General features: G+C 44.7%; 1 protein-coding gene across 2 annotated transcripts; it reads right to left on the reverse strand.

The window, feature by feature from the left end:
• Positions 1-958: 958 nt before the first annotated feature.
• Positions 959-27,551, reverse strand: LOC311248317 (septin-2B). 2 transcript variants are annotated; one of them, XM_084339221.1, is made up of 13 exons: positions 27,453-27,551; positions 26,093-26,133; positions 21,832-21,946; positions 18,488-18,574; positions 18,109-18,232; positions 13,998-14,132; positions 11,607-11,724; positions 10,794-10,895; positions 9,002-9,147; positions 6,794-6,877; positions 3,688-3,748; positions 3,373-3,468; positions 959-3,243 (listed from the first exon to the last, which is right to left on the reverse strand). In XM_084339221.1, the coding sequence occupies exons 2-12, from the start codon at positions 26,114-26,116 to the stop codon at positions 3,382-3,384; spliced, it is 1,083 nt and encodes a 360-aa protein (XP_084195347.1). In that variant the 5' UTR covers positions 26,117-26,133; positions 27,453-27,551; the 3' UTR covers positions 959-3,243; positions 3,373-3,381. The 2 variants fall into 2 exon arrangements, with proteins under 2 accessions (XP_084195347.1, XP_084195346.1); XM_084339220.1 differs by having other exon boundaries at positions 21,832-21,949.

A 27,551-nucleotide genomic window follows, 5' to 3' on the forward strand; every position in this document is an offset into this window, starting at 1 on the left:
GCACATATAAATGAATAACTAACTTGAACTAACTTAATAGGATTGAAGTGATATTTGGCTTAAAAAATCGGTCGCATGACAAAAAAAAAAAAAAAAAAAAACCTGACGATGTGCATTGGGCCGCGGCTCTCTGACGCCTTATTTTCTGGGCCCTGGCCTGAAAAGTTTGGGAACCCCTGCTCTAGTGAACCTGCTTAATGACATCACAGAGCAGACCTCTAGTGAACCTGCTTAATGACATCACAGAGCAGTCCTCTAGTAGTGAACCTGCTTAATGACATCAGAGCAGACCTCTAGTGAACCTGCTTAATGACATCAGAGCAGACCTCTAGTGAACCTGCTGAATGACATCAGAGCAGACCTCTAGTGAACCTGCTTAATGACATCAGAGCAGACCTCTAGTGAACCTGCTGAATGACATCAGAGCAGACCTCTAGTGAACCTGCTTAATGACATCAGAGCAGTCCTCTAGTGAACCTGCTGAATGACATCAGAGCAGTCCTCTAGTGAACCTGCTTAATGACATCACAGAGCAGACCTCTACTCCTTTCTCTCCTCTCCATCCTTCCATCATCTCCTCCAAGCTACTTCCTGGAAGGAGACAAGTGGTAGTGAGGGAGGAAAGGAGACGAGTGGTAGTGAGGGAGGGAAGGAGACGAGTGGTAGTGAGGGAGGGGAGGAGACAAGTGGTAGTGAGGGAGGGAAGGAGACAAGTGGTAGTGAGGGAGGGAAGGAGACATGTGGTAGTGAGGGAGGGAAGGAGACATGTGGTAGTGAGGGAGGGAAGGAGACAAGTGGTAGTGAGGGAGGGAAGGAGACAAGTGGTAGTGAGGGAGGGAAGGAGACAAGTGGTAGTGAGGCAGGGAAGGAGTATCTGTGGACATAAGGAGAGGAGAGGCTGTTTAAGAATATTTTCCTTAAATAAATAAAAAATAAATAAATAAACATGACAGATAAATGCATTTTATAAAAACTTTATTATATATGCATCAAGAACAATTTTAATTTGGTTGTGTATTATTGAATAAAACTGGAATGTTGAGAACTCTGACGTTGGCTGGCGAGAGGGATGTTGGCTACATTGACCTTTTAACCTGCTTGGTAATCATGGCACCGTGTCTCAGAGGCCCTGGAGTGGAACGGCTACGTCACTGAGAATCAAGGGCACCAGGGGAAGAGGAGCTTTACTTTACACCATCAGGGGCACCAGGAGAAGAGAAGCTTTACTTTACACCATCAGGGGCACCAGGAGAAGAGAAGCTTTACTTTACACCATCAGGGGCACCAGGAGAAGAGTTTACAGCCTAACGAGGCACATTACAGTCCAACACCACACTCCTTCAGTCTGGGAGAGGCCAAGGGTCACAGTGTGTTTCAGTCACAACAGGGGTGATATTCTGTACAGGCCAGCGTCTATCAACACTCAACCAGAGATCATATTGCATTCTTTGGAGATGCACTGATATATGGGCAAACAATTCAAAGTGGGCTTTAAAAAAAAAAGCATAATCAGTATTTAACAGCATAACCTACAGATGCCACGTTAACAGCATAACCTACAGATGCCACGTTAACAGAATAACCTACAATGACTTGTTTAACAAATACATTTCGGTTCATTTCTCTCTTCTTTACGTCGGTCGTGTCCTTTTTAAACATCGTCTTAGGACAACAGGTGTATGAATGGGCTGATCTGAGGAGAGACCTAAACAACAACACATTTGTGCGTCATCCTTCCGACACTAGAAAATACTATATTTAATACCCCAGGACCGTTCCACCATATCCCAGGGACCAGCGCCAGACACTGATCTGGGGTGTGTTCTGCCATTTCCCCAATGATGGTTAAGCCAAAAAAAAAAAAGGGGAAGCTGATCCTAAGTCAGTATTTGAGGAAAACGTCACCTCCAGAATTTTTTGGCGCGCACACACACACACTTCAAACACGGTCAAGAGGTTGCATGCAGGAGAGAGGGATCATGGGATTAATACTGAAGAGGAGGAATCTCCCAAAATGAAGCTTGCTCTTAAAAAAAAGGGGAATTCCACCAAAATACTTTTAGGTTGATATTCTGCAACGAGAAAGTCCAGAGAGTGTTTTCTACCGTCTCCAGGTTTAACCACAAGTCCTAAAGATGTAGGAAAATGTGATATATCCAAGAGAAAACACAAGACTCAAGTTTCCTGTACCTATATTACCAATCTACAACCTTTAGAAATGATTCAACCTAAAAATAAATACACTTGTGGAATTTCTCTCAAGCACCCCTCAAAATATGCGTAGCTTGTTCCTTGCTAAGAGGGGATCTTAAAAACGCGTTATCTTTGAGTCGTCAAACATTGGCACAATAACTTGTAATAAAAAATACATGACTGGTTTTTGACATTTCTGCTCTTAACTAGAGCTGTTAACTTTTCACATTAACTGGGTTTCAGCCAGGATTCACATAGTGGCTCATCTTCCTCTTCAAGTTGTGTTGAGATATGCAGCAACTCACATGGGTATATCAAGTACAGAGTACTGCATATCAAGTACAGAGTACTAGATATGAGAGTACAGAGTACTAGATATGGGCATATAGAGTACTAGATATGAGAGTACAGAGTACTAGATATGAGAGTACAGAGTACTAGATATGGGAGTACGGAGTACTAGATATGAGAGTACAGAGTACTAGATATGAGAGTACAGAGTACTAGATATGGGCATATTTGCAGTCTTGATGTATAGCATACAAGTTGGCTTTTTGTTTTATAACCGTCAATTTGCAAGTTGTTTGAAAGAGCATTGTACAAGACTAGGAATAACGTTTTGCATAAAAAGAAATCTTTATGCGATTAATCGACAGATTAATGGAATATCTAAATGAATTGTTAGTTGCAGCCCTAGGGGGGGGGGGGTTGGGAGGAGCAACACTTTGGCTTTTCTTTTCTCAACAACAAGAGAAAAACTATAAAATCCTGACGGAAATCTATTTTTAGAGGTTCAAATTACTTCATTTGGATAACTTGCAATATTATGTAACAAAAAAAAAGAAAAAAAAGCTTGAATATTAAAACTGTGTTGATATAAAAACATAATACTGTTTATATATATATATATGTATAAAAAAGAAAAACTTGATATCCCAAGGAGGAGTGAAATAAACTAAGATAGTGACGGTGGAGAAGAGGACCAGGAGCTTCTCTCCATCTTCTCCGTCTGTCCAGCTCTGGTCTGTCTCCAGGAACAGGTCCCAAAACCTACAGCAGATAGAAGACGAATTAAGACCAAACTAACCAAACCTACAGGAAGACAATAGATAGAATACTAAATAAGACCTAATAAACCAAACCTATAAGACGACAATAATAACAGTGTTCCGTCCTCACCTTGGGTCTTCAGACATGGGGTACGTCTCCGTCTGCTTCTCCCTGCTTCTGCATCTGGGCCTGCATCTTAGCGATCATCTCCTGCATCCTCCTCAGCTGAACAGAAGAGACTACTGGTCAACAACAACAACAACAACAACCAGACCATGGACTAAAGTTAAGCCCAATGCGAGAATCTAGATGGCCGTCACCTTCCTCCACTACATTATAGACGGTTATGGATTTGATCGTATCTCACGACTAAGATCTTCTCAGATGGGAGTCCCTGGAACAAAGTCTCATCAAATGTCCATGACTCTGTGTGCAGCTTCTCACCTCAGCCTCCTTCTCCTGGAGGATCATGTCTTTGTCCGTCTCCTCCGGCTCCGGACCCTTCCTGAACGTCCACACAGGAAGACAAATCAACATCCTGCGTCCACACACGTCCACATCAATCAAACTGGTCATCTTTGTTGAACTGAGTCGTGTTAAAAGTAACAGCCGTTTCTTTGTTTAACATGGTGTTTCAGTGTTCTGTACATGGTGTTTCAGTGTTCTGTACATCATGTTTCAGTGTTCTGTACATCAGTTCTATATAAGTGTAGTCAATAGTTACTATACATACAATGTGAAGTCACATCAGTTCTATATAAGTGTAGTCAATAGTTACTATACAATGTGAAGTCACATCAGTTCTATATAAGTGTAGTCAATAGTTACTATACAATGTGAAGTCACATCAGTTCTATATAAGTGTAGTCAATAGTTACTATACAATGTGAAGTCACATCAGTTCTATACAAGTGTAGTTTCTCATGAATGTTAGATTCAGTGCCACTAGGTTGCTGTGGAGAGCCATCATGCATGACCTGTGTGTGTGTGTGTGTGTGTGCGCACGTGTGTGTGTGTGCGTGTGTATGCATGCGTGTGTGCACATGTGTAGTGTTACTTTAAGTAGCAACAAGCAGAAGTGAGAGAAGCAACATGTAGAAAGTAGAGAAGCAGGTCAGTGAGTTAGTGGAGTTATCCGTGAGAGAACAGAAGGAGGAGGGTGAGAATCTACTGACCAGGAACTACAAAGATGTGACGGAGGTCGCGATGAAGAGTCGACTCCTACAGGACACTATGGAGAGTCAGGGGGCGACTCCTACAGGACACTATGGAGAGTCAGGGGGCGACTCCTACAGGACACTATGGAGAGTCAGGGGGCGACTCCTACAGGACACTATGGAGAGTCAGGGGGCGACTCCTACAGGACACTATGGAGAGTCAGGGGGCGACTCCTACAGGACACTATGGAGAGTCAGGGTTGACTCCTGGTTAGTCACTCAAGAGTCAAAATGTCCTCAACTCTTTGACCGCACGACGATTCAAATTTCAAAACAATCTTATGGCTGGCAAAACGTACACCGATCAGTATGTTTACCGCCACCAAGCAACCTGAACAATGTCCGGTGTCTCCAGAAGTCATAGAAATGGTCACATATAACGAGTGAGCAAGTCCTCAAAATCGACAGCAGAGTCATCCGTTCAGTGTCATCAGATTAGAATGTCGAGGTCGAAGAGTCGATTCTTTTTTACTCTGAGGAGAGTCGGGACTCGGGAGTCGACTCCAGTAAAGAAAGAAGCAAAGCTACAGAAGCAACACTGAAGCAACACTGAAGCAGTAGAAGAGCCGGGGGTGGGGGGGGGGGGGGGGGGGGGTGGGAACAGTGGTACCTCCCCCAATGAGAAAACGGTACCTCACAACAGTCCACTCACGGGATTGGTCAAATCAGGCCACACAGCCATCATTTGGACAGATGGCGAGCCAATGGGTAAGGCTGTTAAAACCACTCTCATTATCCTGGATTGGCTTTAGGAGAAAGTCTCAAAAGATTCCCATTGGTCTATATTCAAGGTTAAATGATGATGATACTCAGACTAGGTTAAATAAGAAGACAGGATGAAACTGGGGGGGGGCGTTTCAAGGAACAGGATTACCCCTAGTTAGCCTGATAACTCCAGAGAGGTGCCACAGTGTGTCCAGGATTCTTTAACATGGCTGGAGACGTCAAAAATAAGAGGCCTTGCACAGACGTTTGCGTAGTTCTATTTCTTACAATATGGCTGCCTATATTATATTGGTAACCACTTTCAAAAGAAATGCCTACTTTCTGTGCAGTGGTTGAGTAGGTAAAACAATGCAAAAGCATGATATTACTGTTCCACTGTGACTTGTAATGCAGTAATAAAGACACCAAATGATTACATTGTCTTGTTGATATAAAATAATTTCTCATATATCAACACATAGCAACCGTTGGTCTCTTCCAACATGGTGGACATTGTAAACATTCTGCGAGGCCTCTTTCTTTTCTTATCATACTGACCTGGGTAATCCTGCTTTTGGTGAAACAACCCTCTCGTCTCATTCTGTAATGTTACCCAGACGCTCCACATGCCACGAAACTAAACCCCACCCCGATCTGAGCTGAGGGTTAGTTACTAACCCCAACGCAAAACTAAACCCCACCCCGATCTGAGCACTGACGCAACTAGCATGGGCCCAACTGTGGTAGAATGAACATGCATGAGTTAAAACTAACACACGACTGGAACGAGAAACTAACATCACTGGGTCAACAATATTGTTAACCGCCATCGTGAAGAAGAAAATATCTTGTTGAATCTGCTGCTCATGTCTAAATCATCACTGTCTTTTAGCTAGCTGTGTGTGTACCACATGACAAGCTGTGTTATGTGCCATAATATGGTTTAAGGACCTCATCTCAGAACCCTAGTAGGAAGTATTCCTGACAATACCTCATCTCCGAGGAACATAGCTGTATCCTGTGTATCCTGTATAGCAAGACATTATTATGTACACTCCTGCAAATGATCAGAATATTCTATTATATTCAGTATTACTAATACTGTATATACCGTCACCTCTCAGATTATATTTATTATACCAATACTGTATAAACTGTCATCTCTCAGATTATATTTATTATACCAATACTGTATAAACTGTCACCTCTCGGATTATATTTATTATAATAACACTGTATATTATACTGTCACCTCTCAGATTATGTTTATTATACTAACACTGTATATACTATCACCTGTCAGATTATATTTATTATATTAATACGGTATATACTGTCACCCCTCAGATTATATCTATTATACCAATACTGTATATACAGTCGCCTCTCAGATTATATTCAGTTCAATCATGTCTACACTACCCATTCTATCTGGCTACTAACACTAACCCCAGCAGGGCAACACCGAGTGACTCCACCTCCCATCTGCTAGCCTTGGAGAGAACCCTGGGAGGTGTTGCCGTTTGAGGTGTGGGGGGAGGAGGGGGAGGAAAGGAAAGACGGGCAGCAGACAGACAGGTACGTACGCAGGAGACAGAGGCAGAATGTGGTAACCATGTGATGACAACCTGCCGCCCCGCTTCAGACGCTCAGAGCGGAAGTTCTCATAGTGGAGGTCCTGGGTCACTTCCTGTAGGTCCTGCATGTGGGTACTAGACAGACAAGACAAGACAATATAAGACACTTTATAGTGGAGGTTATAGGTATCATAGTGGAGGTGCTGGGTCACTTCCTGTAGGTCCTGCATGTGGGTACTAGACAGACAAGACAATATAAGACACTTTATAGTGGAGGTTATAGTTCTCATAGTGGAGGTGCTGGGTCACTTCCTGTAGGTCCTGCATGTGGGTACTAGACAGACAAGACAAGACAATATAAGACACTTTATAGTGGAGGTTATAGGTATCATAGTGGAGGTGCTGGGTCACTTCCTGTAGGTCCTGCATGTGGGTACTAGACAGACAAGACAATATAAGCCACTTTATAGTGGAGGTTATAGTTCTCATAGTGGAGGTGCTGGGTCACTTCCTGTAGGTCCTGCATGTGGGTACTAGACAGACAGACAAGACAATATAAGACACTTCATAGCGCTCGGTTACCCATAGCAGCGGTCAGTTATTTTTCTATAACTGACCGCTGTCAGGGGCAACTGAGCAATAATGACCGCTGTTCCCAGCCGGAGCAATCAAGCATTTAGATCGCAGTCATGAAAGCTGCTCAGCATATGCACAGCTGCACTCATCAGTGCAAGCTGCCGGCGATGACAGCGCGGAGCCACAGAACAGAACAACTGCGTCTGCATTTGATCTCGTCTTGTCGATGGTGTAAAATGAATTAGGTATATTGTTAGTAAGTTAGCCATGTAATAAGCGGGATAATGTATAGCTATACTCGGTCATTGTCGCAAAATAATTGACCTTCACTGCGTTTAGAACACCTCGGCGAGGCGCCTCGGTGTTCTAAACTCTGTCGGTCAATTATTTTGCGACAATGACCTCGTAACTATACATTATCCCTTACATAGTGGAGTGCTGGAGGTTAAATAGTATAGTAGTTTTATTTAATTTGATTTAACCTTTATTTAACCAGAAAAGTCTCATTGAGATTAAAAATCTCTTTTACAAGAGCGTCCTGGCCAAGATAGGCAGCAGTTTACAGACAAAAACTATATATATATATATATATATATATATATACATATATATATATATATGTGTAACGGTTGTGACAACGTCACCTTAAACTTCGATGCCCCGAGGGAGATTCGAACCCCGGTCTCCCACGCCGCAGGCAACAACATGACCGCTATACCAAGAGGTGAATCCACTACTTCGCAACGTGTCTATCTGTCTTTGAGGATGTGAGAGTGAGTTTAGCCCATAGCACCGCTACTCACCCCAGCCCTTCTTGACTGCGCTTCACGATACCATCAGTTACACATATATATATATATATATATATATATATATATATATATATATATATATATATATATATATATATATAAAACCAAAAACAAGGACAATTCACAGAACCATTCATAGTCATTCCAAACATCTGCAGTCGGATGTGCTGGATTCCATATCACTTAGAAGGGTTTTACAGTAAAAGCAACCAGTGAGACCAGCTCATTCCAGGTGGAGGGAGCTGCATATCTGAACGCCCGTTTTCCCAGTTCAGTACGGACCCGAGGGACAGGCGGTTAGTAAAAACAAGCACTGGGAACGAAGACCATAACTGCCCATACTTTTTTGTAATGTAATAATAGCACAGCTGGACTGATGAGAAAATAAGCCTGATGCAGAAAATCGAACATCAAAATGTAAAATCTCAACATCCATGATGGTTATCATGGCTAGCATGACTAGTAGACAGACGAGTAATGAAACTAATTTGTACATTTTAGTGGTTCAAAAACATACAGCCATATACAGCCACTGTAACACTTGATTTATCAACACACACGCACTCAACACCATCCAACCTTATGGTCTGAATGAAGAAATTAATTTGTCTCACTTCTTGTGATAGCTCTTTATGCTTATTTGTTGTATTCGTATATGTGGTAATATGACTTTGGCTGTACTAAGATGACACACCGGACATGCCCCATCAATGAGACTGATCTAAGTGAGAAAAGTGATCGAGCCGCCACTCACATGAGCAGCTGATCTAAGTGAGAGAAGTGATCCACTCACATGAGCAGCTGATCTAAGTGAGAGAAGTGATCCACTCACATGAGCAGCTGATCTAAGTGAGAGAAGTGATCCACTCACATGAGCATGGTCCTGAGCTTCAGGAAGTCGTTGTGTTCTGGGTTCTCCACCTCCACCACGCCCCAGGGGTACAGACGACCCCTCACCTTCTTCCCCTTGGCCTCGATCTGCTGGTTGGAGCCCACCACCGCAAATGGGATGCTGGCCTATGAAGCAGAAGGTCAAATGACCGCTATGAGACAGGGATGTGACCTCTATGAGACAGCCAGGGATGTGGCAGGGATGTGACCCCTATAGCCAGGGATGTGACCCCTAAGACAGCCAGGGATGTGACTGCTCTGTTGACTAGAGTCTAGACCAATTATTGGTTCGATGTATCCATGGGCCAATTGGGTGTACTACCCCTTTACCCCACCTGTGAACTTGGTCATCGTAGGATGAAACAGGATGCTTCATGAGCTAAGCTGCGCTAACGTTAGTTGGTTAGGATGAAACAGGATGCTTCATGAGCTAAACTGCGCTAACGTTAGTTGGTTAGGATGAAACAGGATGCTTCATGAGCTAAACTGCGCTAACGTTAGTTGGTTAGGATGAAACAGGATGCTTCATGAGCTAAACTGCGCTAACGTTAGTTGGTTAGGATGAAACAGGATGCTTCATGAGCTAAACTGCGCTAACGTTAGTTGGTTAGGATGAAACAGGATGCTTCATGAGCTAAACTGCGCTAACGTTAGTTGGTTAGGATGAAACAGGATGCTTCATGAGCTAAACTGCGCTAACGTTAGTTGGTTAGGATGAAACAGGATGCTTCATGAGCTAAACTGCGCTAACGTTAGTTGGTTAGGATGAAACAGGATGCTTCATGAGCTAAACTGCGCTAACGTTAGTTGGTTAGGATGAAACAGGATGCTTCACTAGCTAAGCTGCGCTAACGTTAGTTGGTTAGGATGAAACAGGATGCTTCACTAGCTAAGCTGCGCTGATGTTAGTTGGTTAGGATGAAACAGGACGCTTCACTAGCTAAGCTGCGCTAACGTTAGTTGGTTAGGACGAAACAGGACGCTTCACTAGCTAAGCTGCGCTAACGTTAGTTGGTTAGGATGAAACGGGACGCTTCACTAGCTAAACTGCGCTAACGTTAGTTGGTTAGGATGAAACAGGACGCTTCACTAGCTAAGCTGCGCTGATGTTAGTTGGTTAGGATGAAACAGGATGCTTCACTAGCTAAGCTGCGCTGATGTTAGTTGGTTAGGATGAAACAGGATGCTTCACTAGCTAAGCTGCGCTAACGTTAGTTGGTTAGGATGAAACAGGATGCTTCATGAGCTAAACTGCGCTAACGTTAGTTGGTTAGGATGAAACAGGATGCTTCACTAGCTAAGCTGCGCTAACGTTAGTTGGTTAGGACGAAACAGGACGCTTCACTAGCTAAGCTAAGCTAACGTTAGTTGGTTAGGACGAAACAGGACGCTTCACTAGCTAAGCTAAGCTAACGTTAGTTGGTTAGGATGAAACAGGATGCTTCACTAGCTAAGCTGCGCTAACGTTAGTTGGTTAGGATGAAACAGGACGCTTCACTAGCTAAGCTGCGCTAACGTTAGTTGGTTAGGATGAAACGGGACGCTTCACTAGCTAAGCTGCGCTAACGTTAGTTGGTTAGGATGAAACAGGACGCTTCACTAGCTAAGCTGCGCTAACGTTAGTTGGTTAGGATGAAACAGGATGCTTCACTAGCTAAACTGCGCTAACGTTAGTTGGTTAGGATGATCTAAGGGAGGAGCAGGTTTCACCTTTAGGGTCTAAGGGAGGAGCAGGTTTCACCTTTAGGGTCTAAGGGAGGAGCAGGTTTCACCTTTAGGATCCTGGTCTGCTCTTTGAAGTCCTCGTCTTCATCAGATTCAGCGTCAGGGAGGTGGTAGATCTTAATACCGTGTTCATCAATCTCATCCAGAACCTGGATTAGAAACAAGGGAACAGCTGGTTAGACCACCATGTCTAACCCCAACCGAACCCTTTCCCATCATTCATCAAGTCAGTGGTTCTCAAACCTTTTCTGTCAGGCCCCCTTTGCCCCCCCCCCCCCCTCGACCCAACAACAGTCATGAAATTGAAATTAAATTAATTGAAAATATGGGGGGAAATTATGAAATAACATGTATATATATGAGTGAGTGAGTGAGTCAGTGAGAGTGAGAGAGAGAGAAAAAACCAGGCTCAGCCCCTCCCATTCCTCACTGTTGTAGTTGTACGCTACTCTAGTTGTACTGTGTGTTGTAGTTGTACTGTGTGTTGTAGTTGTACTGTGTGTTGTAGTTGTACTGTGTGTTGTAGTTGTACTGTGTTGTACTCTGTAGTTGTACTCTGTGTTGTAGTTGTACTGTGTTGTAGTTGTACTGTGTTGTAGTTGTACTGTGTTGTAGTTGTACTGTGTTGTAGTTGTACTGTGTTGTAGTTGTACTCTGTAGTTGTACTGTGTTGTAGTTGTACTCTGTAGTTGTACTGTGTTGTAGTTGTACTCTGTAGTTGTACTGTGTTGTAGTTGTACTCTGTTGTAGTTGTACTCTGCTGTAGTTGTACTCTGCTGTAGTTGTACTGTGTTGTAGTTGTACTCTGTAGTTGTACTGTGTTGTAGTTGTACTCTGTAGTTGTACTGTGTTGTCCTCACCCTGCGCTTCAGCCTCTCCCGCTCCCTCAGGGTGAGAGTATCAGCCTTAGCGATGACGGGGACCACGTTCACCTTGTTATGGATGGCCTTCATGAACTGGACATCCAGGGGCTTCAGACTGAGAGGGAGGGATATATATATATATATTAGAGGTGGGCATAGATACATTTTTTTTTATCTATTTGCAATCCTGGAGTTAATCTAGATTAAAATGGCTCATTTGAAGTCTGCCGAAGGCAGTCAAAATATGTGTGTTCTACGCTAGTGTGCTAGTTACTGAAAAATAGTAACTCAGTTACTTTGCTAGTTACTTCATTTCAAAAGTAACTCAGTTACTTTACTACCGGTAGTTACTTACACCCAAAAGTAATGCGTTACTGTGAAAAGTAACTATTTAGTTACTTTAAAGAAAAAAGTATTGCTCCCATTGATGCCCTTACAGTCAACATCTGTTGATCATTTTGACAGTTTCCACTAATCTCTCTCTTGCTCTCCGTCTCTCATTCTCCCCCTTTCTTCCTCACTCCCCACCCCTTCCTTCCTCTCTCAGAGAGAGCGAGAGACAGAGAGAGAGAGAGAAGAGACGGATGCGATAGAGAGAAGAGAGAGAGACAGAGAGACAGAGGAGAGAGAGAGACAAAGGTGAGCGATGGAGTGAGCGATGGAAGAGGAGAGAAGAGTGATGGAGGGAGTGAGGGAAGAGAGCGATGGAGGGAGTGGGGGAAGAGAAAGAGAGGGAAGAGGGATGGAGGGAAGAGAGAGAGCGAGGGAAGAGAGCGATGGAGGGAGCGAGGGAAGAGAGAGCGATGGAGGGAGCGAGGGAAGAGGAGAGAAGAGTGATGGAGGGAGTGAGGGAAGAGAGCAATGGAGGGAGTGAGGGAAGAGAGAGCGATGGAAGAGGAAGCGAGGAAAGAGAGGGAAGAGGGATGGAGGGAAGAGAGAGAGCGAGGGAAGAGAGCGATGGAGGGAGCGAGGGAAGAGAGAGCGATGGAGGGAGCGAGAGAAGAGAGAGCGATGGAAGAGAGCGATGGAGGGAGCGAGGGAAGAGAGCGATGGAGGGAGTGAGGGAAGAGAGCGATGGAGGGAGTGAGGGAAGAGAGCGATGGAGGGAGTGAGGGAAGAGAGCGATGGAGGGAGTGAGGGAAGAGAGCGATGGAGGGAGCGAGGGAAGAGAGAACAATGGAAGAGAGAATGGAAGAGAGCGAGAGAATGGAAGAGAGCGATGGAAGAGAGAACAATGGAAGAGAGGGAGGGAGCGATGGAGGGAGTGAGGGAAGAGAGCGATGGAAGAGAGAACAATGGAAGAGAGAGCGATGGAAGAGAGGGAGGGAGCGATGGAGGGAGTGAGGGAAGAGAGCGATGGAGGGAGCGAGGGAAGAGAGAACAATGGAAGAGAGAGCAATGGAAGAGAGAGCGATGGAAGAGAGAGCGATGGAAGAGAGGGAAGAGCGATGGAGGGAGCGAGGGAAGAGAGAGCGATGGAGGGAGTGAGTGAGGAAGGAAGGAAGGGAGGGACAGGAAATATTGGAATGGAGAGATGGAGGGAGAACATGACATCAGAGAGAAAATATAAGCAAAGCTGAAAAACATTAATAACCACGAAGTGTCAATAGATAGTTTTAGACTACCTTTCAAAGTATATTTATCTGTGTCTCTGTCTGTCTGTCTGTCTGTCTGTCTGTGTCTGTCTGTGTCTCTGTCTGTCTGTCTGTCTGTCTGTCTGTCTGTCTGTGTCTGTCTGTGTCTCTGTCTGTCTGTGTGTGTCTCTGTCTGTCTGTCTGTCTGTCTGTCTGTCTGTCTGTATGTCTGTCTCTCTGTCTGTCTGTCTGTCTGTCTGTCTCTGTCTGTCTGTCTCTCTCTCTGTGTGTCTGTCTGTCTGTCTCTCTGTCTGTCTGTCTGTATGTCTGTCTCTCTGTCTGTCTCTCTGTCTGTCTGTCTGTCTGCCTGTCTCTCTGTGTGTCTGTCTCTCTGTCTGCCTGTCTCTCTGTGTGTCTGTCTCTCTGTCTGTCTGTCTGTCTGTGTGTCTGTCTCTCTCTCTCTGTCTGTCTGTCTGTCTGTCTGTCTGTCTGTCTGTCTGTCTGTCTGTCTGTCTGTCTGTCTGTCTGTCTGTCTGTCTGTCTGTCTGTCTGTCTGTCTGTCTGTCTGTCTGTCTGTCTGTCTGTCTGTCTGTCTGTCTGTCTGTCTGTCTGTCTGTCTGTCTGTCTGTCTGTCTGTCTGTCTGTCTGTCTGTCTGTCTGTCTGTCTGTCTGTCTGTCTGTCTGTCTGTCTGTCTGTCTGTCTGTCTGTCTGTCTGTCTGTCTGTCTGTCTGTCTGTCTGTCTGTCTGTCTGTCTGTCTGTCTGTCTGTCTGTCTGTCTGTCTGTCTGTCTGTCTGTCTGTGTGTCTGTCTCACCCGTGGCCCAGAGGGGAGATGAAGTAGAAGCAGCAGTGCACCCTGTTGTCCACGATGTGCCTGCGGTTCAGTCCGCTCTCGTCGTGGAGGTAGCGCTCAAACTGGTCGTCTATGTAGCTGATGATGGTGCTGAAGCTAAAAACAGGAAACACACAAACTCATGTTTTAAAAACAAACAGTCCAGGCACAAAAACACCTTTCAAATTATATTCACTTAGTATTTCAGATATGAATTTAGTGAAAGATTTGAGTTTATATTTAATTACAGATTTAGATTGTGTGCCACGATATCCTAATTTAATTACAATCAATTTCAAGTTAGTTTTTATTTGTCACGTATAAAGTACATTACAGTGAAATGCGTGGTTCTGTATGAGCCCATGAGAAGACGGTAAGCACAGTCAAATGTTTTAAGAGGAATAAAGTCCCAACACTATACAAATATACAAACTAAAGTAGAATGAAAGTACAATGAAGTAAAAATGCAGACAATGAGCCTTGGCCCTGCAACGCTTTGTGTAAATGTCCTGGAGAGTGGGACGCAATTGTGCGTCCGGCTGATCGAGCCACTCTCTGCAGTCTGCTGCGGTCGTGCGCGGTGCTATTCCCAAAACCAGGAGGTGATGTTACCAGTCAGGACTCAGGATGCTCTCTATTGTACATGAGTAGAAGTTCTTAAGGATCTTCTGACTCACTTTGAACTTCCTTAGGCCCCTAAGGAAGTAGAGGCGCTGCCGTGCCTTCTTCACTACGCTAGTGTCTATGTGTGTGTGGTCCATGTCAATCCTATTAAAAGATGATGAGTGATGATATTTAATTATTGCTCAGCCTTGCATCACAGGTTGCTAACCTCTTAACACATTTGAGTGCCGACCACGAGATTAGTCGGGTTAACTCGCCATGCGTTGAGTGCCGAGGCCCGAGAAAACTCTGGTTTTAATAGTTATTTTTTTTATTTTTTTTAAAACTTCATTTTTCTTTTTTTAGCGTTTATCGCTTTTTCTGGTCAAGCATGACCGACAGAAACAGGTTGAATGGGATATAGATCAGGGGAAGACACTGAGAAAATACGGCGAGTCCGGGAGTCGAACTCGTGTACCCCAGATCCGTGACGCGCACGGTTGTCCCCGACGCCGAAATAGCGCCGATACGCGGTGAGCTACTGGAGCTCCCCAGTTATTTCTTTTATTAGCAATATCCATTCATTTTTCATCCATCCAGCCTGACGTTATCATTGGGAATGGGTCTGAGCTCGAAAGGGGCAAATACCGCCGCCTATCGTCTCCCGGATGGTAATGCACATCATTGGATTGGATTGGGTGGGGCTGTGAATCAGAAAAAAAGTCCGGTCCGGGGTTTTCCCTTCTCTGGCAAGCAGTATCCGTTACCACATTCACTGGGGAGGCTCGGAGCAGCTTTCGATTACGTGTTTTGGACTATAACATTGGATCAATAAACACGATCAATATTTGGAATGGCGATCAGGAATTGGATTATTCTTTTTGCAGAACATCTGATGTGAGGTAAGGACTCTATGTTACCAGTTTTGGGTTAATCAGATGTTTTTTTCACAGCGATCACAGCGTGTGTGTGTGTGCGTAACGTTAGCGCTAAGCACGGCATGGATAATCGATTTTTCAGCCCGCTTCTCTAGCGTGCATAAGTACACATATACTAATCGATTATCTAGCGTTTATTTGAAAACGATCATAAAATCAGCCGAACAACGTGTTTTGTGTATTCCACTAAAGAGCTATTATCGTGGAATTTCTCTGGAATTATTAGAAATCTCCAAAACTATACTTGTATTCAAAACAGTATAAAACGGGAATGTACCAATGAATGTACATGTTTTTTTTTTATCCACTTTTTCTCCTCTTTTTCCCCCATCCCCAATTACCCGCTGTGCCAATTCTCCCCTCCCCTGTCTTGAACGTTGCTCGCATATGCCCCCCACTGGCCGGTTGTAGGGAGGATAGAAGCCTTGCATCACGTGTCCCCTCCGATACACGAGGAGGTAGCCGGTCACATCTTTTCACCTGCCAGCGCGGACTCTCATTGGCGAGGTGTAACGTGTGGGAGGCTCACACTACCCCCGCCATTTCCTGTCTCTGCTGTGCAGGCGTCCCCCAACCGACCTGTAGGAGTCGCTGTCCTCAACGTCCAGATTACCACCCAGCGACTTCCACCCACTAACTCTGCCAATTGAGTCAGTATGACGACTGGCCCAAGCCGGAGGCAATCTCCGCTGCACCACCCAGCCGCATCCATTTCGTACATGTTGACTGCAAGCAAGTCATTGATAAGCGAGGGGTGTTTTAGACCCATAGCCATAATTTAAGATATAGTTTAAGCCTTCGCAAATTTCCCCGACCTCCCACTGACTTCCTTATTGGCACGGTAGCCCTAATATGGTCAAAGGGGCGTGGCACTCAGAGTGGTAATGTCCGGCGTACCGTATACGGTACGTCACGCACGTCGCGGCACTTTGCCCTCGTCCGTTGGCTCCGGGCTGCATTTTTTGCCGTGCAACCAATACATTGTTGGAAAGTTGAATTTGCCCCCTTTCGATCGTCACCACACTCAACTTATGCAGTACGCTGAATTATTGCGGTACACACATTACAAAAACCTTTGTAAAACCCACATTTTCTGTGGGATTTTTATAAACTTTGGACCTGTATGACTAAGACTTCAGGCTATGGACGCGTTATGTTTTCCAGCTCCTACCCCTCAGCTGGAGCCCAAAAACAGGCATCTGGCAACAAGTCAACACAAAAGGAGCAAATATTTTATTTCAGTGTGTTCAAACCTCTGTTTCTCTATTACATTAGCACTCAACGTGATTTTTCTTTATCGTGTAAGAAACTTCAGAATGTTACCTTTCAAAAGAGACCAGACTCATGCATGTGCTATAAGTATAATAAATCGCAAATTACTTTGGGCATGCAATCGACAGGCGTTTTATGCTAAATGTGCCCGACTGTTAAGAGGTTAAAGGAACACGCCAACATTATGGGAAATGTGCTTACAGTCTTCTCCAGAGTCAGGCAAGAAGATAGACACCAATTTTCTCTCTTCAGTTCAGCGTTCAGTAGAAAGCTATCCGGCTGCAAGCTAGCCTAGCTTAGCACAAATGAATTGAAGCGGATATGGACCACTAGCCTAGCTTAAAACTCCGGGAGAGGTGTTTTTGGCCAACAGCTAGGCTAGCTGGTCCATATCAGCTTCCATTAATTTATGCTAAGCTAGGCTAGCTAGCTTTCTACTGAACGCACAAAGGAAATTGGTATCCATATTTTTGCCCGACTCTGGAGAAGACAGTAAGCACATTTCCCATAATGTTGGCGCGTTTCTTAACTAGATTCACCTTTTGCTACATTTTTGGTACCAGTCCAGTGTGGTCTCCTACCAGTCCAGTCCAGTGTGGTCTCCTACCAGTCCAGTGTGGTCTCTTACCAGTCCAGTGTGGTCACCTACCAGTCCAGTGTGGTCACCTACCAGTCCAGTGTGGTCACCTACCAGTCCAGTGTGGTCTCCTACGAGTACAGTGTGGTCTCCTACGAGTCCAGTGTGGTCTCCTACCAGTCCAGTGTGGTCTCCTACCAGTCCAGTGTGGTCTCCTACCAGTCCAGTGTGGTCTCCTACGAGTCCAGTGTGGTCTCCTACGAGTCCAGTGTGGTCTCCTACCAGTCCAGTGTGGTCTGTGGTCTCCTACCAGTCCAGTGTGGTCACCTACCAGTCCAGTGTGGTCTCCTACCAGTCCAGTGTGGTCTCCTACCAGTCCAGTGTGGTCTGTGGTCTCCTACCAGTCCAGTGTGGTCTCCTACCAGTCCAGTGTGGTCTCCTACCAGTCCAGTGTGGTCTCCTACCAGTCCAGTGTGGTCTCCTACCAGTCCAGTGTGGTCTGTGGTCTCCTACCAGTCCAGTGTAGTGTAGTGTAGTCTCCTACCAGTCCAGTGTAGTGTGGTCTCCTACCAGTCCAGTGTGGTCTCCTACCAGTCCAGTGTGGTCTCCTACCAGTCCAGTGTGGTCTCCTACCAGTCCAGTGTGGTCTCCTACCAGTCCAGTGTGGTCTGTGGTCTCCTACCAGTCCTGTGTGGTTTCCTACCAGTCTTGGCTGTTGATGGCGTCTCCGTATCCTGGCGTGTCCACCACGGTGAGACGCAGTTTCACACCACGCTCCTCGATCTCCACCGTGGATGCCTCGATCTGAACCGTCCTCTCGATCTTCTCTGTGGCCAGAGGACGGGAGGGGGAGGGGGGTTAGAAAACAAGAGAAAAAACACAATGAGTGGCGGTCCCAAATTCTATCCGAGTCAGGAATACTGCAAGAGTTTGTTTCATGAGAGGTGTGTGTGGTGTGTGTGTGTGTGTGTGTGTGTGTGTGTGTGTGTGTGTGTGTGTGTGTGTGTGTGTGTGTGTGTGTGTGTGTGTGTGTGTGTGTGTGTGTGTGTGTGTGTGTGTGTGTGTGTGTGCGCGCGCGCTACCTGCAGCTCCAGGGATAATTCTCTCTGGGTAAAGGTCGGTCAGGAACAGGCTGTTGATCAGAGTGGACTTTCCCAGACCAGACTCACCTGAGGACAACACAAGGAACCATCACTAAACACCAGTCTGATTTCTGTGTTACGGTGTCAAGCTGGAGGAAAGGGTTCAAATAACCCTGGTCTGACCCACATCACAACCTAAGCAGAAAAGAAGGGTTCAAATAACCCTGGTCTGACCCACATCACAACCTAAGCAGAAAAGAAGGGTTCAAATAACCCTGGTCTGACCCACATCACAACCTAAGCAGAAAGGAAGGGTTCAAATAAGCCTGGTCTGACCCACATCACAACCTAAGCAGAAAAGAAGGGTTCAAATAACCCTGTTCTGACCCACATCACAACCTAGCGGAAAAGAAGGGTTCAAATAAGCCTGGTCTGACCCACATCACAACCTAGCGGAAAAGAAGGGTTCAAATAACCAAAGAAGGGTTCAAATAACCCTGTTCTGACCCACATCACAACCTAGCGGAAAAGAAGGGTTCAAATAAGCCTGGTCTGACCCACATCACAACCTAGCGGAAAAGAAGGGTTCAAATAACCCTGTTCTGACCCACATCACAACCTAAGCAGAAAAGAAGGGTTAAAATAACCCTGGCCCACCTCACGTTAGCGAACTGTTCTGTGTGTTTTTCCATTGGCTTTATCTTATTGGGAGGTGTGAGGTGACAGTGTTAACCACTAGGTCCATCTTATGAGAAGAGTAGTACATAATGTACTGGACTCTCGAGGCAAGAGGGAGAGAGAACCATCTGGGTCTCAGCCAGGATGAACAAGTTAACCCTACATGGTAAAACAAACGCTCCCAAAGTATCCCCTCTGAGAGCAGCAGGGTTGTCCCGAGAGACCCCCCCCCCCCCCCGGGGCCTTGCGACACATTCTTCTAGGGTTTATTTTAAGATAGAAGGGGGTGATGGATGTACAATAGGACTACCCCTCTCTCTCCCTACTCACACGAGAGACAGAGAGAGGAGAGAGGAGAGAGGGAGGAGAGAGAAGCAGAGGAGAGAAACAGAGGAGAGAGAGAGAAGAGAGGAGGGTGGAACAGAAATGAGAGAGAGGAGTGATTAGATTATTTAAATTGTTTTGATTGTTTTAACACTGGCTTTGGAAATATGTTTCCCATGTCAATAAAGCCCCTTTGAATTTAATATAAATGAGATGAGAGAGAAACAGAGAGAGAAACGGAGGAGAGAGAAGCAGAGAGGAGAGAGAAGCAGAGAGGAGAGAAACAGAGGAGCGAGAGACGGAGGAGAAAGAGACAGAGAGGATAGAAACAGAGGAGAGAGACAGAGACAAACACTGTTGCTGTGGACAGGAATTATTTTGAAAACGGAAATGCATTTTTAGAAATGTATCCATGAGAAGGGGAGAGACACACAGAGAGAGAGACCCACGGACGGACACAGAGAGAGAGACACACAGACAGAGAGATAGAGACACACAGACAGGCAGACAGAGAGAGACACACAGACAGAGAGACAGACAGAGAGATAGAGAGCGAGACACACAGATAGAGACCCACAGATAGAGAGACCCACAGACAGAGACCCACAGATAGAGACAAAGAGAGAGACTCTCAGACAGAGAGAGACCCACAGATAGAGACAAAGAGAGAGACCCACAGATAGAGAGACCCACAGACAGACAGATAAAGAGCGAGACACAGATAGAGACCCACAGATAGAGAGACCCACAGACAGACAGATAAAGAGCGAGACACAGATAGAGACCCACAGATAGAGAGACCCACAGATAGAGACAAAGAGAGAGACTCTCAGACAGAGAGAGACAGAGAGACCCACAGATAGAGACAAAGAGAGAGACTCTCAGACAGAGAGAGACAGAGAGACCCACAGATAGAGACAAAGAGAGAGACTCTCAGACAGAGAGAGACAGAGAGACCCACAGATAGAGACAAAGAGAGAGACTCTCAGACAGAGAGAGAGACAGAGAGACCCACAGATAGAGACAAAGAGAGAGACCCTCAGACAGAGAGAGACCCACAGATAGAGACAAAGAGAGAGAGACAAAGAGAGAGACCGAGAGAGAGCGAGAGAGACCCACAGACTGAGACCCACAGATAGAGACAAAGAGAGAGACTCTCAGACAGAGAGAGACCCACAGATAGAGACAAAGAGAGAGACCCACAGATAGAGAGACCCACAGACAGACAGATAAAGAGCGAGACACAGATAGAGACCCACAGATAGAGAGACCCACAGACAGACAGATAAAGAGCGAGACACAGATAGAGACCCACAGATAGAGAGACCCACAGATAGAGACAAAGAGAGAGACTCTCAGACAGAGAGAGACAGAGAGACCCACAGATAGAGACAAAGAGAGAGACTCTCAGACAGAGAGAGACAGAGAGACCCACAGATAGAGACAAAGAGAGAGACTCTCAGACAGAGAGAGACAGAGAGACCCACAGATAGAGACAAAGAGAGAGACTCTCAGACAGAGAGAGAGACAGAGAGACCCACAGATAGAGACAAAGAGAGAGACCCTCAGACAGAGAGAGACCCACAGATAGAGACAAAGAGAGAGACCGAGAGAGAGCGAGAGAGACCCACAGACAGACACAGAAGTGTGACCCCAGAGTACAGAGAGCAAGACGAGACAACGCATCGCTTCCTGTTGCCCCGGTTCCACTCCCTCAGGAGGTCAGAGGTCAGGACACGGCATCCTGTATCCATGTTCTCTGTGGCCGTCACATTCCACTCCTGCCACTAGAGGGACTCGTCAACATTATCATTCCCTCACCAGGCCAAGTATAACATCAGATATCACACAATATCGTCTCGGATGACGTGCGTTTCCAGTACGCTCCATGTGTTCCAAAAGGTCTACCGTCTCCCACCAATAGAAACTCATGTTAGGTCATCCAATCCATTGTACCGCATGCAATATAAAATTGAAATTGTAGTTTTCAATCAACATTGTCAAATATTTCAGAAATCATTTCATAAAAGTAATAAAAAAAAGAGAAAAAAATTATTGTATGCACAGAGCTTTTAGAAAGGTGTAGAATAAAAGTATTAATACATCCACAGAGCTTTTAGAAAGGTGTAAAGGTTTCTAAATGATTACCTCTACATAAAGATGTTAATTATAGCACCTTTAACCCTTTCACTGCCGCACTACCAAAACGGTTAACCCTTTCACTGCCACACACAACAGCGGCCGTCGGTTGTGTGATAGTAAAGGGTTAACCTTCGGTCATGTGGCAGTGAAAGGGTTAAAGTGGAAATAGAATAAAATAAATATTACTACGACAGACTCACCGACCACCATCAGGGTGAACTCGAAGCCTTTCTTCACCGACTTGCGGTGCACCTGGTTGGGAAGGTTGGCAAACCCGACGTACCCCGGGGTCTCTGGGTTGGTGAACTGGCCCTGCTGCTGGAGTAAACCAATCACAGAGAGGCGGAGGACAGGGATGTCCCGATTAACCAATGTCACTATTAACAGTGATAGTCAATTACTAGGGGAAATTATCATTTTGGGCACCAAACCAGTCAACAAATTAATAAGCTAAATGAAAGCTTACTCTTAAATATACAGAATAGCTACTGTTAATCACCGGCTAAATAAATCACATTTTAGTAATGACTCAATAAAACAAAAAAGACATTAACAAAAATTAACATTAAATTCCATTGCAGGACCAAACATTTGATAAATAACAAAAATGTATTTGTGTAAAATGCTTATGCATCTTTCCCCCTCCAGAATGTTGCAAAATGAACTATCGGATAATAATCCGATTTATAATGTATAATTAGTAATTACTCAAGACTATAATTGTACTGTACCATCAGAATCTCATGCCGAGATCCCTAGCTGAGGACAATCAACTGTTTAATATATACATAATGCTTCCGATATTCAACCAATTAAAAAAGGAAGCATGCTGAATGAGTTATGTCCTTAAAAAAATTATGAGCACATCTCTAGTAAGACCTAAATTTGACTTGTGCACGATTCCATTCGAGAAACACAATTTTACAAATGTGTCAATTAACAAGGTCCTGTGACTTGGACCGGGAACTTCTTTAGTCGAGGTCGGGAACCAGTCCTGATATTTTACAGTACATTTGAACCCGGGACCCAGGGCCAGAGGCTACATTCATTCAGTTTATGTCCCAGCATTAGACGGGGAAAAACTAACTAACTCAGTTCATGTCCCTGTCAGCATTAGACAGGAGGAGAGACTAAACTAACTCAGTATTAGACAGGAAGAGAGACTAAACTAACTCAGTATTAGACAGGAGGAGAGACTAAACTAACTCAGTATTAGACAGGAGGAGAGACTAAACTAACTCAGTATTAGACAGGAGGAGAGACTAAACTAACTCAGTATTAGACAGGAAGAGAGACTAAACTAACTCAGTATTAGACAGGAGACTAAACTAACTCAGTATTAGACAGGAGAGACTAAACTAACTCAGTATTAGACAGGAGAGACTAAACTAACTAATTTCATGTCCCTGACTCAGCATTAGACAGGAGGAGAGACCAAACTAACTCAGTATTAGACAGGAGGAGAGACTAAACTAACTAATTTCATGTCCCTGACTCAGCATTAGACAGGGAGGAGAGACTAAACTAACTCAGTATGTCCCTAACTCAGTATTAGACAGGAGAGACTAAACTAACTCAGTATTAGACAGGAGGAGAGACTAAACTAACTCAGTATTAGACAGGAGGAGAGACTAAACTAACTAATTTCATGTCCCTGACTCAGCATTAGACAGGAGGAGAGACTAAACTAACTCAGTATTAGACAGGGGGAGAGACTAAACTAACTCAGTATTGGACAGGAGGAGAGACTAAACTAACTAATTTCATGTCCCTGACTCAGCATTAGACAGGAGAGACTAAACTAACTCAGTATTAGACAGGAGGAGAGACTAAACTAACTCAGCATTAGACAGGAGGAGAGACTAAACTAACTCAGTATTAGACAGGAGGAGAGACTAAACTAACTCAGTATTAGACAGGAGGAGAGACTAAACTAACTAATTTCATGTCCCTGACTCAGCATTAGACAGGAGGAGAGACTAAACTAACTCAGTATGTCCCTAACTCAGTATTAGACAGGAGAGACTAAACTAACTCAGTATTAGACAGGAGGAGAGACTAAACTAACTAATTTCATGTCCCTAACTCAGCATTAGACAGGGGGAGAGACTAAACTAACTCAGTTAATGTCCCTGACTCAGTATTAGACAGGGGGAGAAATTAACTCAGTGTATGTCTCCCTGACTCAGCATTAGACAGGGGGAGAGACTAAACTAACTCTGCATTAGACAGGAGGAGAGACTAAACTAACTAATTTCATGTCCCTAACTCAGCATTAGACAGGGGGAGAGACTAAACTAACTCAGTTAATGTCCCTGACTCAGTATTAGACAGGGGGAGAAATTAACTCAGTGTATGTCTCCCTGACTCAGCATTAGACAGGGGGAGAGACTAAACTAACTCGGCATTAGACAGGAGGAGAGACTAAACTAACTAATTTTATGTCCCTGACTCAGCATTAGACAGGGGGGAGAGACTAAACTAACTCAGCATTAGAGAGGGAGGAGAGACTAAACTAACTCAGTTTATGTCCCCGACTCTGAAAGTAGACGTGTTTTAAATTGACCTGGCTTTTCATAATCCCAGCGATGTTGACAGGCGGTTATTAAAGACATCTGCCCACTAACAGCTCAGATGTTAGGAGGAGACCACGCTGACCTCTGCCGTCTGTTTACAAAAGACCATCAGCATTCCAATGTTTATGACGCCTTACTGTAGCAGGTAAATGGGAAGGGCACATCTGGTATCACTAGCCACACTAGCACAGAACCCCAGAGATGTTACATTCAGGGACCTGGTTATCAGACAGTAAATAACATCCTAGATCCAAAGCCACAAGACATTATCAAACCATGTTAGACTTTAGCATGGTAGATCAGAACAGGAGGCTATGGAACAATACAGGAGGTGATGTTGATTTCAGCTCCCTATACAACAGGAGAAGAGAGTAGAAAGGCTGGTGACAGAGCTGGAAGCTTTTAAGGGGATTCCTTAAAAAGGAACATGCCAATATTATGACAAATGTGCTTACCATCTTCTCCAGAGTGAGACAAGAAGATAGATACCAGTTTCCTCTCGGTGCCTTCAGTAGAAAGCTATCCGGCTACATGGTAGCCTAGCTTAGGACAATGAATGGAAGCGGACAATACTGGTTAGCCTAGGCGTTGGCCAACTTTTAAGCTAGGAAACCAGCTTCCATTCATTCAATGCACAGAGAATAAACTGGTATTTATCTTCTTATGCGACTCTGGAGAAGACAGCAAGCACATTATCCGACTCTGGAGAAGACAGCAAGCACATTATCCGACTCTGGAGAAGACAGTAAGGACATTATCCGACTCTGGAGAAGACAGCAAGCACATTATCCGACTCTGGAGAAGACATTAAGGACATTATCCGACTCTGGAGAAGACAGTAAGGACATTATCCGACTCTGGAGAAGACAGTAAGGACATTATCCGACTCTGGAGAAGACAGTAAGGACATTATCCGACTCTGGAGAAGACAGGAAGCACATCTGAAATCAAAGTCTGCTATTTTCCTAAAGAAACAGCTTGGAGCACCATCTCATCCATACTCTCACCCAAACTCCAGAGTCATCCCTACTCTCACCCAAACTCCAGAGTCATCCCTACTCTCACCCAAACTCCAGGGTCATCCCTACTCTCACCCAAACTCCAGAGTCATCCCTACTCTCACCCAAACTCCAGAGTCATCCCTACTCTCACCCAAACTCCAGGGTCATCCCTACTCTCACCCAAACTCCAGGGTCATCCCTACTCTCACCCAAACTCCAGGGTCTGTAGCACCATCTCATCCATTATAGTCTCACCTGTCATAGCAGATGTTGGACTAGCATAAATCACCCATGCACAATACATATTGTGTACAAATTGTTTTGAAATCTGGAAATGTCCATAGCAAGCCAGTATTTAGCGCTGCCGTTTGATTTAACTTGCGGCATCAATAGCTCCCCACCCCCCCCTCCTTTCAGTGGAGGGGAATGAGCTCATTATTATTACTATAATGAGCTGCATGTGTATGAACCAAGCATCTCACTGTAATGTACCTGTACTTTATACGTGACAAATAAACTACTTCTACTACTACTACTACTACTACTGAATAGGCCTGAGACAGCAATGTGCTCTCATTCTGCCTCCAGATGGGGACACAAGAAGAGGCCTGAGACAGCAATGTGCCATCATTCTGCCTCCAGGGGGTGGGACACAAGAGGCGTGAGACAGCGATGTGCTCTCATTCTGCCTCCAGGCCGGGACACAACTCATGAGTCATGGGGGAGAGAGAGAGCAGCTGGAGGTTTGTGCTTGACTGGTTTCTGAGTGGCGCTGCATGAAAAGACAAGCGCTGTGTCTAAAATATGCTAAGTACAACCCCCATTAATCCTACTACTACTAGGTAGAGATCGTGCACCGATATACTGGCAGGTAGCGAACTTACCTTCAATTTGTCAGCCTGAGACATCTTTCTGGTCCGTCAACCTGCCAGGAGGAAGATTCAGTTACACCAAAGTGTCAATCACACTCTCCAACAGACATCTCTTTTGTACAGAAATCTCCCGTCGACTTGTAATGTAGATATCTGTAAAAACACAATCTAAGATTTGTAATGGTGCGTACTGCGTAGTGTGTCACAGTCTTGTGTATTCTATGGACTGACACTCTGTTGGTGATTAAACACATTCTGAGTAGTAACTTCAGTTTTGTATCGTAGTAGGATGGGAGGCCTGTCTCAGTGTGAGAGACAGGAAGTCTGCTGTGTGTGAGTCACCACAGAAAACTCGACAGCCCTCTCTTCCTGCCTGCTTTGATGGGTGGGCAGTGACTAAAAATGGAGGTCCCACAACACATAGCTTTCTCTTATAGATAAGGCCTGGTTCATAATAGGCTACATGTGTCCCATCTCAGATTTAGAATATGGTTAATACCATCATAGAGGCAACCAAGAACAACGTTACCATTGCCTAGTCTTTACGGACTTGACAATGAATGAAACCTCAAAGCAGAAACGTTGGGGCCACATCACTGAGACACAAGAGAGGCTAATGAATGAATGAAAACTTTATTTAACAGATTGCAGAATGGGTACAATACAGTACGGCTCAATACACACAATTGTTAAGGGGATGCAGACCAGAGAAAGACTTTCGTCTTGTTTACATCAGGGTCCCCCATTTTCAATTCATAGTGAATTCATAGCTTCACATAAAACATTACTGACCAGTCAGGTCGCTGTCTGACGTCACTTTCAGACACTTACTAGACGTTGTAGCAACTTTTGCTAAAGTTTCTTCAGCTAATGACGTTAAACATCTCACTTCATTCATACAGAAGCTTCGTTTTTAAAGACAACTAGTCTGCTGTAGATTAGATTCAAATGTATCGTCATCATCATACAGCACAAGTACAGTACAACGAAAAGTAGTTTGAGAGGAATTAAACTAACGTTCAGGCTGAAGAAGTCAAAAGCTAGCTACGTTAGTTATAGCTGTTTGTTGGTGAAATTACGTGAGGCTTTTTGGTCGTTAAACCGTTATATTTGTACGGCCTGTGTTTAGCAGATATATTGTACAATAAAGCTAAAGCTCGCTAAGCTACAACGTTAGCTCAAATCAGAGTCACTTGATAAACTGACTCTAGCTAACAGCTAACTAGCTAACTGGCTGTTGTTAACACACAGGATGCTACTAGCCTCTCCCTCTGTGGGGCTTTTTAATAACACTACAATAAGACAACACCTGAATGAGACTGACGACTGGAGAAATAAATAAATGAATGGTGTGTAAAAGAGTTATTATTACCCCACAGATAGTGTGTGAAACACGGAGGAGTCGGAGGGTCTTGATGGGGATGAGCCTCAAATTCTTCAGATTCCGCTGCAGCTCCTTCCTTACCAGCAC

The sequence above is a fragment of the Notolepis coatsorum genome (assembly GCF_963971535.1).
Source record: "Notolepis coatsorum genome assembly, contig: SCAFFOLD_570, whole genome shotgun sequence".
In the NCBI taxonomy this organism is placed as follows: domain Eukaryota; kingdom Metazoa; phylum Chordata; class Actinopteri; order Aulopiformes; family Paralepididae; genus Notolepis; species Notolepis coatsorum.

Bases quoted from the DNA above. Each gene is read 5' to 3' on its own strand.
- LOC311248317 (XM_084339220.1), bottom strand. From the start codon at position 26,116: ATGTCTCAGGCTGACAAATTGAAG. The intron at 14,133-18,108 runs GTAGGAAACCAC...TCCTGTTTTTAG, and splicing joins GCCATCAACAGCCAAGACTG to CTTCAGCACCATCATCAGCT. The intron at 11,725-13,997 runs GTGAGACAGACA...CCTCCCTCTCAG, and splicing joins ATCTCCCCTCTGGGCCACGG to TCTGAAGCCCCTGGATGTCC.